This window comes from Bidens hawaiensis, unplaced genomic scaffold, assembly GCF_021521415.1.
Source record: "Bidens hawaiensis isolate Kalapana, Puna unplaced genomic scaffold, B.hawaiensis_p1.1 tig00009139_1, whole genome shotgun sequence".
Taxonomy (NCBI): Eukaryota; Viridiplantae; Streptophyta; class Magnoliopsida; order Asterales; family Asteraceae; genus Bidens; species Bidens hawaiensis.
Window position 1 is genome coordinate 429,444 of NW_027491672.1, and position 13,507 is coordinate 442,950.

The window sequence follows — 13,507 nt, forward strand, 5'->3', positions numbered from 1 at the left end:
AAAGTATTAGAGTTATGAAATAATTAGCCATATTATACACGATGTAGGTTATTAGAATCTTGTGTGCGCCTTTTTTGATGCATTGTAACTTAATTGGAAAAAAATCTCATATCGGTCTTGTAGATTTACCGAAACATGTTCTTAAACATGTAAGTTAGGTCCACATTAATTCCTTAGATTTATATCAAACGTGTTTCTAGAATAAGTATCCGACTTTTCCGGTAGAAGATGATTTAATAAACGACACACAAATCTAGCTCTAAATATATACCCGTCTTTTTTCCTTCATATATTTAAAGTGCACCGCAAAGTTACTCTTAATTCCAGATACGCTCATGATCACACACAAACGAAACCCTAAAATCACTTTTAATTCCGAATATGATTAAGATCACACTCAAATGACATATAAAAGGTACAAAATAGTTAAAACCTAAATCCAATTAGCACTTATTAGCTATTAATAATTTTTATTTTTATATAAAATAAAATAGTATAGTAGACTAAAAATGTTAAAATGTAACAATATTTTCATTTTAAGTTTATAGCAATTCCCAAAACGACTAAAACTAGCAACTAACAAACTAACCAACATCTTAATGACGTGGCAAACCCAATGAGACACCACCACGTAAAACACACCACTACGTTCATTCCCATTGGCTAATAAAACTCACACCTGAGATATGATTGGTCCACGTCATCACCGATGACAAGAAATGGAGTGTCTTCCCAAGAGACCTGAACTAATGCCACGTAGGCAACACCTGACACCACTATATAACACACTGTTATAAAGCCTTTCATATTATTTCACAAAGCTCAAACCCTAAATAATATCACAGATTATTATTATTAGGCTTTGATTGTACGGCGGTGAAGAAGCATGGGGCGATCCGGCGTCGTTTTGGCAATCGTATTAATCGGTAAATTTTTAACCATTGATTTGATTCTGTTGCTGCTACTGTTTTTGCTTGATCGTTTAATGTTGAATAATTAGGCTGTTAGTTTATTTAATAAACGAACATTTACATGAACACACACATCCGTTTAGTTAATGTATATGCTCGTTTATTTACATTCGTTTAAATTTTAGTTAATTTGTTCGTTTATGTAGCGTAAATTGAATAAGGCCTGTTGGATCTGGTTTCGTTAGGGTTTCTTGTTGTATATGCTTAATTTCAAGGGTTTGTGGTACTGATGTTATGAATCTGGTTCGTTATGTGATAATTAATAAAGTTATTTATGCTTGATTGTTTAATAGGTGAATTTTGTATGATTTTTATTAATTGATTACTTTGTAGATAGCTGCAGGTATGTGTTTTTGTGTATGAATCTAGCATTGATGTGAAAAATGGATGCTTAGGTGTATATCTACGTGTTTTTCTTGTCGGTGTGGTTTGGATCCAATTTGGTTTGAGATCTGAAAGAATTGTGAGGGTTTTGTTTTGTATATGCTTTAATATGAGGTTTTGTGGTGACGATGTCACGAAAAAGATTGGTTAGGTGATAATTAAGAAAGTTATTGTGCTGGTTCGTTAATTGTCGGTATGGAGATTAACAATAAAGAGTTAATCAACTATTAACAAGTTAATCTGTGATTCTGATATGTTGAGTAAGTACCTTTTATATATGCTTAATGTTTTCAAAACTAAGTGTTACCATATTAAAAGATTTGATATGACAATTTTGGGTTTTACATAATGTGCAATTGATTATTAATATACAGTTTACAAGATTGTGCATGTTTAGGTACTAACAATATTTGTTACAGGTTGCCTATCTGCAATTTCAATTGCGAAAGAAGAAGCCAGCAAATTAGGAACAGTTATCGGGATTGATCTTGGTACTACATATTCTTGTGTTGCTGTGTATAAGAACGGTCATGTTGAAATCATAGCCAATGACCAAGGAAACCGTATCACTCCATCATGGGTGGCTTTCACCGATACCGAGAGGTTAATCGGTGAGGCAGCCAAGAATCAGGCAGCTGTAAATCCCGAACGCACCATCTTTGATGTTAAGAGACTCATAGGAAGAAAGTATGTTTTTTCTATCTGCTTGTGCATATATATTGGCATTATGTTGGTTTACAATTTACGTTATTAAATACATTGTTATCTTTATATCACAGGTTTGAGGACAAAGAAGTCCAGAGGGATATGAAGCTTTTCCCTTACAAGATTGTGAACAAAGACGGGAAACCTTATATTCAAGTTTCACTCAAGGATGGGACTAAAGTCTTCAGTCCTGAAGAGATTAGTGCTATGATTCTTACCAGAATGAAGGAGACAGCCGAAGCATTTCTCGGGAAGACGATTAAGGATGCTGTTGTCACAGTTCCTGGTAAGAAAACTTCAAATTACATGATCAATTTAGTTATCTAATCTTGAAACATATTTGTGATTGACTGATTGTTTTTTGGTTTTTGTGTAGCTTACTTCAATGATGCACAAAGGCAAGCAACCAAGGATGCTGGTGTGATTGCTGGTTTGAATGTTGCCAGAATCATCAATGAGCCAACCGCCGCTGCTATTGCTTATGGTCTTGACAAGAAAGGTGGTGAGAAGAATATTCTTGTGTTTGATCTTGGTGGTGGTACTTTTGATGTCAGTATCTTGACAATCGATAATGGTGTCTTTGAGGTTCTTGCCACTAATGGAGATACCCATCTTGGAGGTGATCATTCAGTTTTTAACTAAACAAAACCAACTAACTAACTGTAATTGTTCGCGATGCTAACACGTTATTGTTTCTATTTTTCAGGTGAGGACTTTGACCAAAGGATTATGGAATACTTCATCAAGTTGATCAAGAAGAAGCACGGAAAAGACATCAGCAAGGACCACCGTGCTCTTGGAAAGCTAAGACGTGAAGCCGAGCGAGCCAAGCGAGCCTTGAGTAGCCAGCACCAGGTCCGAGTCGAGATTGAGTCACTTTTCGACGGTGTGGATTTCTCTGAGCCATTGACTAGAGCCCGTTTCGAAGAGTTAAACAACGACCTCTTCAGAAAGACCATGGGACCCGTGAAGAAGGCCATGACTGATGCGGGTCTTGAGAAACATCAAATAGATGAGATTGTTCTTGTTGGTGGAAGTACCAGAATCCCAAAGGTTCAACAGCTTCTTAGAGATTACTTTGATGGCAAGGAACCAAACAAGGGCGTGAACCCTGATGAAGCTGTTGCTTATGGTGCTGCGGTTCAAGGAGGCATCTTAAGTGGTGAGGGTGGTGAACAAACTAAAGATATCCTTCTTTTGGATGTGGCCCCACTTACCATGGGTATTGAAACCGTTGGAGGCGTGATGACCAAATTGATCCCAAGAAACACCGTCATCCCCACCAAAAAATCTCAAGTTTTCACCACTTACCAAGATCAGCAAACTGTCGTCTCGATCAAGGTTTATGAAGGTGAAAGAAGTCTTACAAAGGACTGCAGGCTTCTTGGAACCTTTGATCTTACCGGAATCCCTCCGGCACCAAGGTAGTTAATTAGTTATTTAGTTATAGTTATTACGTGTGTTAATATAATAATATTAACTGTGACTAATTCTGTAATGTTTTTGTTAATCCAGGGGTACCCCACAAATTGAGGTTACATTTGAAGTAGATGCCAATGGTATCTTAAACGTGAAGGCGGAAGACAAGGCGTCCGGTAAATCAGAAAAGATCACGATCACAAACGAGAAGGGTCGGTTGAGTCAAGAAGAGATCGAGCGTATGGTTCGTGAAGCAGAAGAGTTTGCAGAAGAGGACAAGAAGGTTAAAGAAAAGATCGACGCACGTAACGCCCTTGAAACATATGTTTACAACATGAAGAATCAAATTAATGACAAAGATAAGTTGGCTGATAAGCTCGAGGCGGATGAAAAGGAGAAGATTGAAGAGGCAACAAAGGAAGCACTAGAATGGTTGGATGATAACCAGTCAGCTGAGAAGGAAGATTATGATGAGAAGTTGAAGGAAGTGGAGGCCGTTTGTAATCCGATTGTGACGGCTGTTTATCAGAGGTCTGGTGGGGCCCCTGGTGGCGCCGATTCGACAGAGGACGAAGATGAAGATCATGATGAACTGTAGGTTTTTGTTTAGTATGGATTCAGAAGATTTGTATTACATTTACATGAAATTTAGAAGATTAGGGAGATGACAGAAATGAGATCCCTTTTGTCTTTTTGGTTAATGTGAAGTGATAGTTTTGAATGTGCATCTTCTATGAAACATATACAATTTTCAGACAGTTTTGACTGCATGTTTTATTGCCTATTAGACGTGTTATGTTACTTGTACGACTGGGTCGGGTCAGCCCCGGTCTTGTTGAGACAATATTGGACCAATGCGAAAAACTTGTCGCTACCAGAAATATTGTGATCTTCAGAGCAGGATGTGTGGTCTGGTCTTTAAACTGGGTTGTTATTGTTAAGTCTGTATTGAAGCTTTCGGTTGGTCCGGTCTTGGTTTTTGACTGTATCTGACCATTCAAAAGAACTAACCAAGAGACCTTAACACATCGGGGGTCTTTCCTGGTTTGAGCTGCAAGTTCAATCTGTCTGGACCAGTTTATGCACAACCCTAGTGTTTGCGACTCGTGTAGCACCGGTTCATCGAAACATTTCCAAAAGTGGTGGGCGTAATCAATTTGAATCCGTTTTAGAAACCATATGCCATTTATAATTGTTAGATATCTGCGTAAAGTTATTATTAACTCCTAGATGTCAAATGGTCTGAAATCACGTAATGGTTCAAGCTTTATTTGCACGCTTGATAGATGTATTGTAATGTGACTGGAAAGAATCTCAAATCCTCACTGTGAATGAATCTCATATTACCATTGTGAATCCTGTCCAAACATCTCTCATAAACAATGCATGTTGTATCCACATTAATTCTCGCGTTAGAACAAATGTATTCTTAAAAGAAAGATTTTTTTTAGAACACGATTGATTAGCAAAGTGTATCACTGTACTCACCAAAATATTAAAAATATGAAAGAATCTCATGTTTGTCTTGTGAATTTGCCCAGACATGCTCTTAAACATGTATGTTGTATCCACATTAATTCCTTAAGTTTATAACAGATGTCTTCCTAGAAAAAGTATTAAAGGTTTTCTGTAAGAAATGATTTAAATAACGATGTGAGAATCTCAGACCCTACCATAGCTTTGCTATTGGTGGGATATACTGAGTACGATGATGATGATTATTATTTATATATAAAAATGATTACAGAAGTGTTAGAAGACTAAAAACGTAAAATGTTTTCATCTTTGCTTGGTAAGTTTGTAGCAACACCCAACTCGACCCTGAATAACCTTTTTCGACTCGATGTATCAAAGTGTTATTTCCCACAATTAGATAATACCCAAAACACAACCGACCCGAATCGTTCCCATACTCAACCACCATCTTCAAAACGGAAAAGATAAAAAAACGACAACTACTACAATTGTGAGACAAAATTCAAAGTTAACTTCGGATGAAGAACTCACTTTTGGTTGAGCTTGGGTTGATTTGTTCGAGTATCCAAGTATCGGTAATACCATAATAGTCAACCAACTAACGGTTTTGGAACCGTGTTAATGAATATTTAATCACTCACTCGGAGAAGCGTGTCGTACTAACAACATGGTAACCCCAAAACTGAGGAACATAAGGTTAAATGTAGCAAAGTTTAACGAGATCTACAACAACATCCTCGACAACTGAAGAAGCGGTTGAAATGAAGCAAACATTTTCAAGTCGGCTAATGCACAATACGATTAAGATTTAAGAGTGTTTGCGCATTTACTCTTTTAAACATCTGGAAAATTATAAGGAGCTCTCCAAAATGGCAGTCGGTACTAATGATTTCTCAATCTTTAAAACGGGCAATAAAAGAATCTTTAAACGATTTTAGTCCAACTACTTCATGATCGTTGTCACATTAACCTCAACAACACAAACGACAAAAACCCAGAAAAATCACAACGCCGTCCGACAAAAGTAAAGGGAAGCAACTAACAAGATCAAACATACCCAATTACGCATAAAATATTAACTTAACGAGTAGGACGAGACAATTTAACAAACTTCAAATGAAAATTTGAGATTCAATAAAAATAAAAAAACAGTAGAAAAAATTTCAAAACACTTAAGTACAACATAGATCATTTGACAAAAAGATGATTGTTAATCGACATGAGTTAAAAAAAATACTTTATACATCTTGTACTATTTTTAGAAAAAAAAATAAATCTATATGTAATTAATAATGTTCAAATATAATTATTACTAAATTATATTGGAAAATTGGATATTAATAATCCCAACTATTAACTATTGGCCAATAATAATCCCAACTAACAATGTGACCGGTAATAATCCCAACTATCAGTTTTGTTACCAATAACAGTCCCAGTTAAATAAAACAGTTAACTCCGTTAATTATTGATGACATGGCGCGCGACGTGGCATGTGACTGTTTAACAAGGTGGTTATTGTTCAAACTGAGTCGAGCCTGAAACTTCTGGAGGGGTTGAAAAATGTGACATCCGTCAAATTCGGGTCTCGAGTCGTTTTCGTTTTGTAAACTTTTATTACGGGAACCCGACTCAACATTTTTAGAGCTTTATTTATTTATTATACAATATTATATTATATATTTCGATCACCAATAAATCGATGTTTTGTCATATTATAGTGTCGTTAAAGAACATAAGGGATTCAAGCTAATTTTTCGTAAAGTCGTTATAGGCTTTGAAAATCTTTAAATCTCATATAAACGTTGTTTGCAACTTAAGGGACCTTTTCTGTAAATATGTACCATATAGATATAACTAAAAACCCTAAACCTAACATTTACGTCACAAACAAACCACACCAGCCGCCACCCTCCCTTCCTTGCCATTTTCCAGCGACCGGAATTGATATCCGGCGACCTCCGGCCACCTTACTCCCACCTTTCTTCCTCCGGCGAGCACCACCTCCGAACACCACCCACCACCTCCACCTCCACCGCAGCCATCACTCCAGCCGCACCACCACCTCCTCCCTTTTACCCTCCACGATTTTCCGGCAGCCCCCTCCTCCCCCTTTCCCCTTCGACTTCGTTTTCCGGCGACCGGAAAACCGGCCGCCGCCTACTCAGTCCCGCAACTCTCTCTCTCTGCCTCTCTTTCTCTTTCGGTTTCTCTCTCTCTCTCTCGGCCTCTCTCTCTATTCGGCTCACTCTCTCTCTCTCTATTCGGCTCTCTCTCTCCGTCTCTCTCTCATCTCCGGTGGATTTCGGCTCGGTTCATTCCCGGTATTGAGCCACGACCCGTGAACACGAAAAAGGTATATAATTTGGGTGTTGGTGTTACTAAACTTCATATATCGATTATCGGGTGTTTACGTTGTGGGAATGATTCTGGTTTTAAATTGTCATTTAAATTATGGAAATGGTTTGTTAACATATTGTGTCTCGGGATTTGGATTTTTGAGTCGTCTCGTCAAGACCCGAGTTCGAGTCCCCCGTTAAAACTGATTTTGTGTTATTGTTGTTAAAAGTTGTATAATTAGTATAAAACTATTTAATATATAAAACTCATTATTTATAACGATTATTATTATATTTATTATTATTATCATTATTATTATAAATATTAAAGTTAATATTATTATTTATAAAGATCATATTACTAATTATTAAATTCATATTTCTATCATTTATTTATTAACAATATTATTATTATTATTGTTATTAACTAGATGATTTTTATTATTATTACTATTATTGTTAATATTATCCACTTGTTTTTATTGAACCAAAATCCATGTCGGGCCTAGTTGTCGTTTCACGCCATTAATACTTGAGTTACATTTTTCTCACTAATACTATTAGTATTAAAATGTTATAAGCTATTATTATTAGTAAAATTCAAATATATTAATAACGTAATCAACAACAAAAGTAATTATTATTATATTGATATTATTATTAGTTTTAACAACAATCCTCGAGTGGTAGTATAGTTATATATCATAAACATTATCTTATATATTTATATATATATAAAACATATTTTAAAAATCATTATTATCATTTCTATCTTAAACATTAATAATATTATTATAAACCTTATTATCAATTCATTTTTTTTATAAAACCGAACTCTTGAATTAAACTCGTCTTATTGGTTTAGTTATTTAAAAGCCCAAATAAAATAATATTATTTTATTTTAAATTATCAATTAAGTGTGAGTCCATAATCGTTAGCAAAGTAACCGGTAATCCGATTTACAATCGAACCTCATCGTTCCATGTTTCCAATATAGTTTCATTATGGTTTCAAGTTCATTAATATATATTACGTTATTTATTTTAGCTAAGGTGTTTATCGTTTCAGGTCGGATCTGTTCGTTTACCGTTCGAGCTTCATTTATTTATCTATTTATTTCTCGGTTCATCAGTCGAGGTGAGTACTTTCATACCACTTTTTCCATCTTTCATTTTGGGGTGACATTTCATACTTATCAAACTAAATGCTTTATATACTTGAATCTTAAACCCACAAACGTGATTGTATACCTTACTTGAATAATTGCTCGATTTGGTGTTCTATGCTTACATGCTTTTATGCTTTTGTGTTTATCGCTTTTGGATGGTGAAACTATAAATCCTAGACCATTTGGCAACCCCTCATGGCAAGGTGTCGTTAACGTAATGCAATTAACGATAACTATTAAATCCTAGACTACTTGGCAACCCCTTGTAGCTAGGTGGTGCTAATGTGTTTAGCAACTGTCTATAAAATCCTAAACTATTTGGCAACCCTTATAGTTGGGTGTCGCTAACTTGTTAGCGATAACTATTTTATCCAAATTTATAGCTTTTATTTATTGTTTTGTATACAAGTTTTGTGGCTCTTTATTACTGTATACTTATATGCTCAAACTTATGAATTGCTCACCAACCTTTGTGTTGACAAACTTTATTTTATAGAATGTTACAGGTTTGACTTTTGTTGACTCGAGAACTTGATGAGAACGTTACCAAGACCTTTAGGATATTAGTAAAACGAACAATATAATTGTTACTTGTATTTAATTTGTTTGTGTGAACGAGATGTGTTGATTATTGGTTTATGAAATAAATGAGTTGATTAAATATTGTCACTTCTCTTGTGTATTTGTCCAATCACGTTGCACCCCGGGATTTTCCGCCGCCTTTGGTCGGAGTGTGACAAAAAATATAAACACAATTACCGGGCTAAGTTTCTTTGAGAGGATTGAAAGATACAGAACAATTAGAAAACTTGGCTTTAGAAACGAACTAGCTTAATTTTCTTTGAAAGGATATCAGAATTTGATCTGTATATTTAATAATAAAAATAAAACGAAAAAGTACACCTCACCTGCCAAGTAATCACCACGTCACGCGCCATGCCATCAATAATTAACGGAGTTAACTGTTTTATTTAACTGAGATTTTTATTTGTAGCAAAACTAATAGTTGTGATTATTACCGATCATATTGTTAGTTGAGATTATTATTGATCAATAGTTGATGGTTGAGATTATTAATATCCAATTTTCCAATTATATTATTAAAGTCTTATAAGAGGAAAAAAAAACATTTGACGCCTACGTGGCTATGCTCTTGAGTCGCCATGATCATGATCAGCATATGAAGAAACACTAACCGGACCCCGGGCAGATTACGGGTAACCTGGGGTTAGATAGATGTTTCCCACGAGGGGTTGGACCTGGCAAAGATGGTTCTTCTGATAACCTGCAAAACAGACACCGTGAGCTTGTCACTGAGAAGGGGGGGGGGGTTCCTCCTTGTGACCACCCTCCGGCGTGAGAATCAGACTAGATTGCTCTTTAAATATAAATGTATATTAAGAGATTGCTAGAGCAGATATCAGGTATAATATGATGATAATATGATAAGATGAGATGATCATACCATTTGGGGTATTTATAGCCGAAGGTAGGTTTCCAAGGAGGTGTGGCCGGCTGAATAGTATTCCTGTTCTACCAACTGTGGCCTACGCACGTGCCCTGCTGGTAGTTGGTGGGTAGGCAGCGGCTGATAGTGACCAGGCCTGCTGTGTACTATTCCTTTTCCACCAACTGCCGGCTATGCACGTGGTATGACAGGAGTTGGTGAGTAGGCAGCGGCTAATAGTGACATACAGTACAAGAGCATGCTGCTCGCCATACTGTTGTCAATAAGCTGTCGTATCTTTGGTCAGATCTTTTGCCCATACCTCGTCAGGTACAGTACAGAAGATCTTCCCGTATCGTACGGACTGGCTTAGTTGGGCGGGAGTATTCCCCCTCCCGCCTTTGTGCGGGACTGTTCCCGGCTTTGCTCATTCCTTCAGGTGACACTGAATGATTGAGAGCTAAGTGCCTTGTGCGTGTAGCCTTGCTGCGCGGGTGGCCTTCCCTGATGGCTTGTATCCGCAGCTGCGGGAACAGGCAGAGTCCTTCACCATTGGGAGGCATTTCCTGCGGGAACAGCTTGCGTACTGCGCGTAAGGACGTCACGTCTCTGAGCATGGTGGGTCCTGCGGATCCAGTTGGTTTCTGCGCAGACGTCTCTCTTCAAGGTGAGTCTTGCGGGTCCAACTGGGCTCTACTGGGACCTACCTCTTCAAGTCCCCCCAGTCCAATGTTCTTCTCATGAATGTTTAATAAAGTGAGGTGAACTTTTGGACTTAAGCAAAGGGTTTTGAAAAGGGTTTTTTAAGGTTTTCCATGGGGATTCTTCCCGCGGAAGTCCTTGTCACTTGCAGAAATTCCCGACTTTCCTGCTTGATCTTTGGGTATGATGCGGGTAGGTCTCTAACCTCCTCGCAAGTCAGGAGCGTTGAGTCCCACTTGTGTGGATTCTCCATGAGGTTTTGGTAGTTTTGAACATAGTGATCAATTATGTTAAAACCACCAATTCCATCCTGGAGCTTCAAACAATGTAGTTCTCGACGTTCCCGCTATGCGGGGATGTTATTTCCGTTTCCCCAAGCATTGCCCAAAAGATCCTTCTTGGTTTCAATTCCCTGCGGAGCGCTAGGTATGTGAAGGGTTTTGCCTTGACACTGTACCCGCGCTCATCTTACGGTTACTTTACTTCCAAGGTATTCCTGGCGTCAATTCCCTGCGGGTGCTAGGTATGTGAAGGGTTTTGCCTTAACACTGTACCCGCACCCGTCTTATAGTTACTTGGTTGCCGAGGTATTCTTGGCTTCAATTCCCTGCAGGTGCTAAGTATGTGAAGGGTTTTGCCTTAACACTGTACCCGCACCCGTCTTATGGTTACTTGGTTGCCAAGGTAAGGGGTATTTTCCCGCTTACTTTTGAATCTTTTTTGAATTTTTTTTTTTTTTTTTTGAAATTCGAAGAGTTGGTGAAAGGATAAGAACAGTCCAAACCTCTGAAACGTCGTGCGACGGTTTCTTCTGACTGTGTCAGGACGTGCAGGAAGTTATGGTGACGTGACAGTACATGGTCATTCCAGACGCTTTTTCAGTCGCGTGGGCGCGATTTTTCGGGCGCGTGGCCGCGAAATTAATGGTACGCGTCCTTTCAACAGCTGTTGCCAGCTTGCTTTTTGCCACGTGTCATAGTTTCATTGCACCTTCGATTTCTCTCTCCTCCGCATTAAATTCATCGCATTAATTGCGATTAGTATATAAAGGGGGAGAGGGTTCTTTGTAATCCACACTTTCACTCTTCTCTTCATCTTCAAAACGATTTCCGGCGAATACTCACCTTTCAGTCGAGCATTCTCTTGAAATCGTTTTCTTCTTTCATCTGCAAGATGTCTTCTCGTGATCTCGAATCTACAGCCCAGGAGGCTGGGGTGTTTGCCGATGACAAGAGTACTGCTGGCGAGTGCCAGTGTGCTCTGCCTGTCGATCTGTATCAGTACATCGTCAGGAAGTTCATGCTCGAGTCTCTCGAGCCTGAGTTTCCTGAACCCCATCAGACGGTGTATGATGCCCCCAGAGGCAAGATCGGGGTATATGCTGCATTCTTTGTTTATGGGAATCTTAGGTTCCCATTGACAAAGTTTGTGTACCGTGTCCTGGAGAGGCACGGTGTGCACCTGACCGAGGTGCACCCGATGGCGATCGCGAAGATTCGCCACTTCGAGTGGGTGTGCCGGATACTGGGCATTGAGCCCTTCGTCGACCGCCTGATGACCTTCTACTCTTGGAGATGCATCCAGGGGTGGTATACGCTGATAACCCGGATTAAGGGTTTGAAGATTTGCGCAACCGAGCGCAGTCTTCGCTCGTGGAAGCGGGAGTTCTTCTACATCTCCGCTCGCGCCATCCCCCCTTGCCATGAAATTCAAGAATGGGCAAGCACTTCCCAGCCTTCACGCCTCCAACTACCAGGAGGCGGAATGGTTTGCGAAGATATCCCGAGTCCAATCTCCGGTTTACCGGTTTGCGGAGTCCGGGATGGTGATGCTGGGGATGAGCCGGGTGTGGAAGGATGCGGATGCGCAAAAGATCCCAATCGTTCTTGAATACGGTTCGAACTCTGTTCCTTACGGTATGCTCTGTTTCTTTTTGTTAATTTAGAATCTCTTCTAACTTCTTTCCTGTTTATTTCAGAGGGGAACGACTTGCAGTAGCTCATGTACCCGCGGGAGGCTGACAGTCCCGCTCGGATGGGTACTCGCGCTCTAGACGAGAACGAGTTGCCCATCCTAGAACAAACGGCGGATCGGTTCGTGGAGGTCTACCCGCTAGGCCACGAGATCCTGAGCGCCAGGCGGCCAGGTAAGGCGCTATTCAACCCTCGACCCCTCAATGTTGAAACATCTGCTGGAATTCCTCTAATCGTATGTTCTGATGAGGAATCCGCAGATGGTCCTCCGTTGGTGCGGAAGAAGAAGGCTGCCGGCGGGAAGGGGATGGAGAAGGTGGCCTCCACTGCCGATCCGGTGCCTCGGTCTGACTCAGAGGCCGAGAGCGAGGAGGTGGCGGGGAACCCAGGTGGTGATAGGACCACCGCTCCGGAGGCTGCGACTGTCACCTCCGGAGAGCCCCGGATGACGACGGTGAGCGGCGCAAAAAGGCCGGCTCCATCGGGTTCGTCCCCGCCTGTCCGCACTTTCAGGCTCAAGAAAACCCGTAAGTACAAACTTCCCTTATCTTTAACTTCATAGCTTTCCATCATTAACACTTATCTTCTTTGTGCAGACGTGGATGTTGATGCATTCCAGGGTGGAGCGCAGAGGAGTACCCCTCCGCCCATGACGGTAGGCTTGGTCAGCCTGCCTGAGGCGACGACCCAGGCGGCTGCGCCTGCGCCTGCTTCCACTGGTTCAGTTGCTCACTCCGTTGAGCCGACTGTTCCAGCTGTGATGACGTCACCGCCGGCTGTGAGTGCCATTTTTACCGCATCTTTCACTGAGCCGGCGGTTACTTTTGCTGCGGATTCCGCAGCGGCGACCGCAGCGGCTGTTACCATGCCTCCTCCGTCATCGGCAACGACGGCCGATCCTTCAGGTATGCATGGGGCTTAT

The 13,507-nt window shown here is 40.0% G+C and overlaps 1 protein-coding gene across 1 annotated transcript; it reads left to right on the plus strand.

Annotated features, from left to right (window-relative positions):
- The first annotated feature begins 797 nt into the window (after window positions 1–797).
- On the plus strand, window positions 798–4,576 carry LOC143531303 (luminal-binding protein-like). Its single transcript, XM_077026629.1, has 6 exons — window positions 798–926; window positions 1,775–2,042; window positions 2,135–2,346; window positions 2,437–2,679; window positions 2,767–3,484; window positions 3,576–4,576. Exons 1-6 carry the CDS (start codon window positions 887–889, stop codon window positions 4,075–4,077), a joined length of 1,983 nt encoding a protein of 660 aa, XP_076882744.1. The 5' UTR covers window positions 798–886; the 3' UTR covers window positions 4,078–4,576.
- Window positions 4,577–13,507: the final 8,931 nt, after the last annotated feature.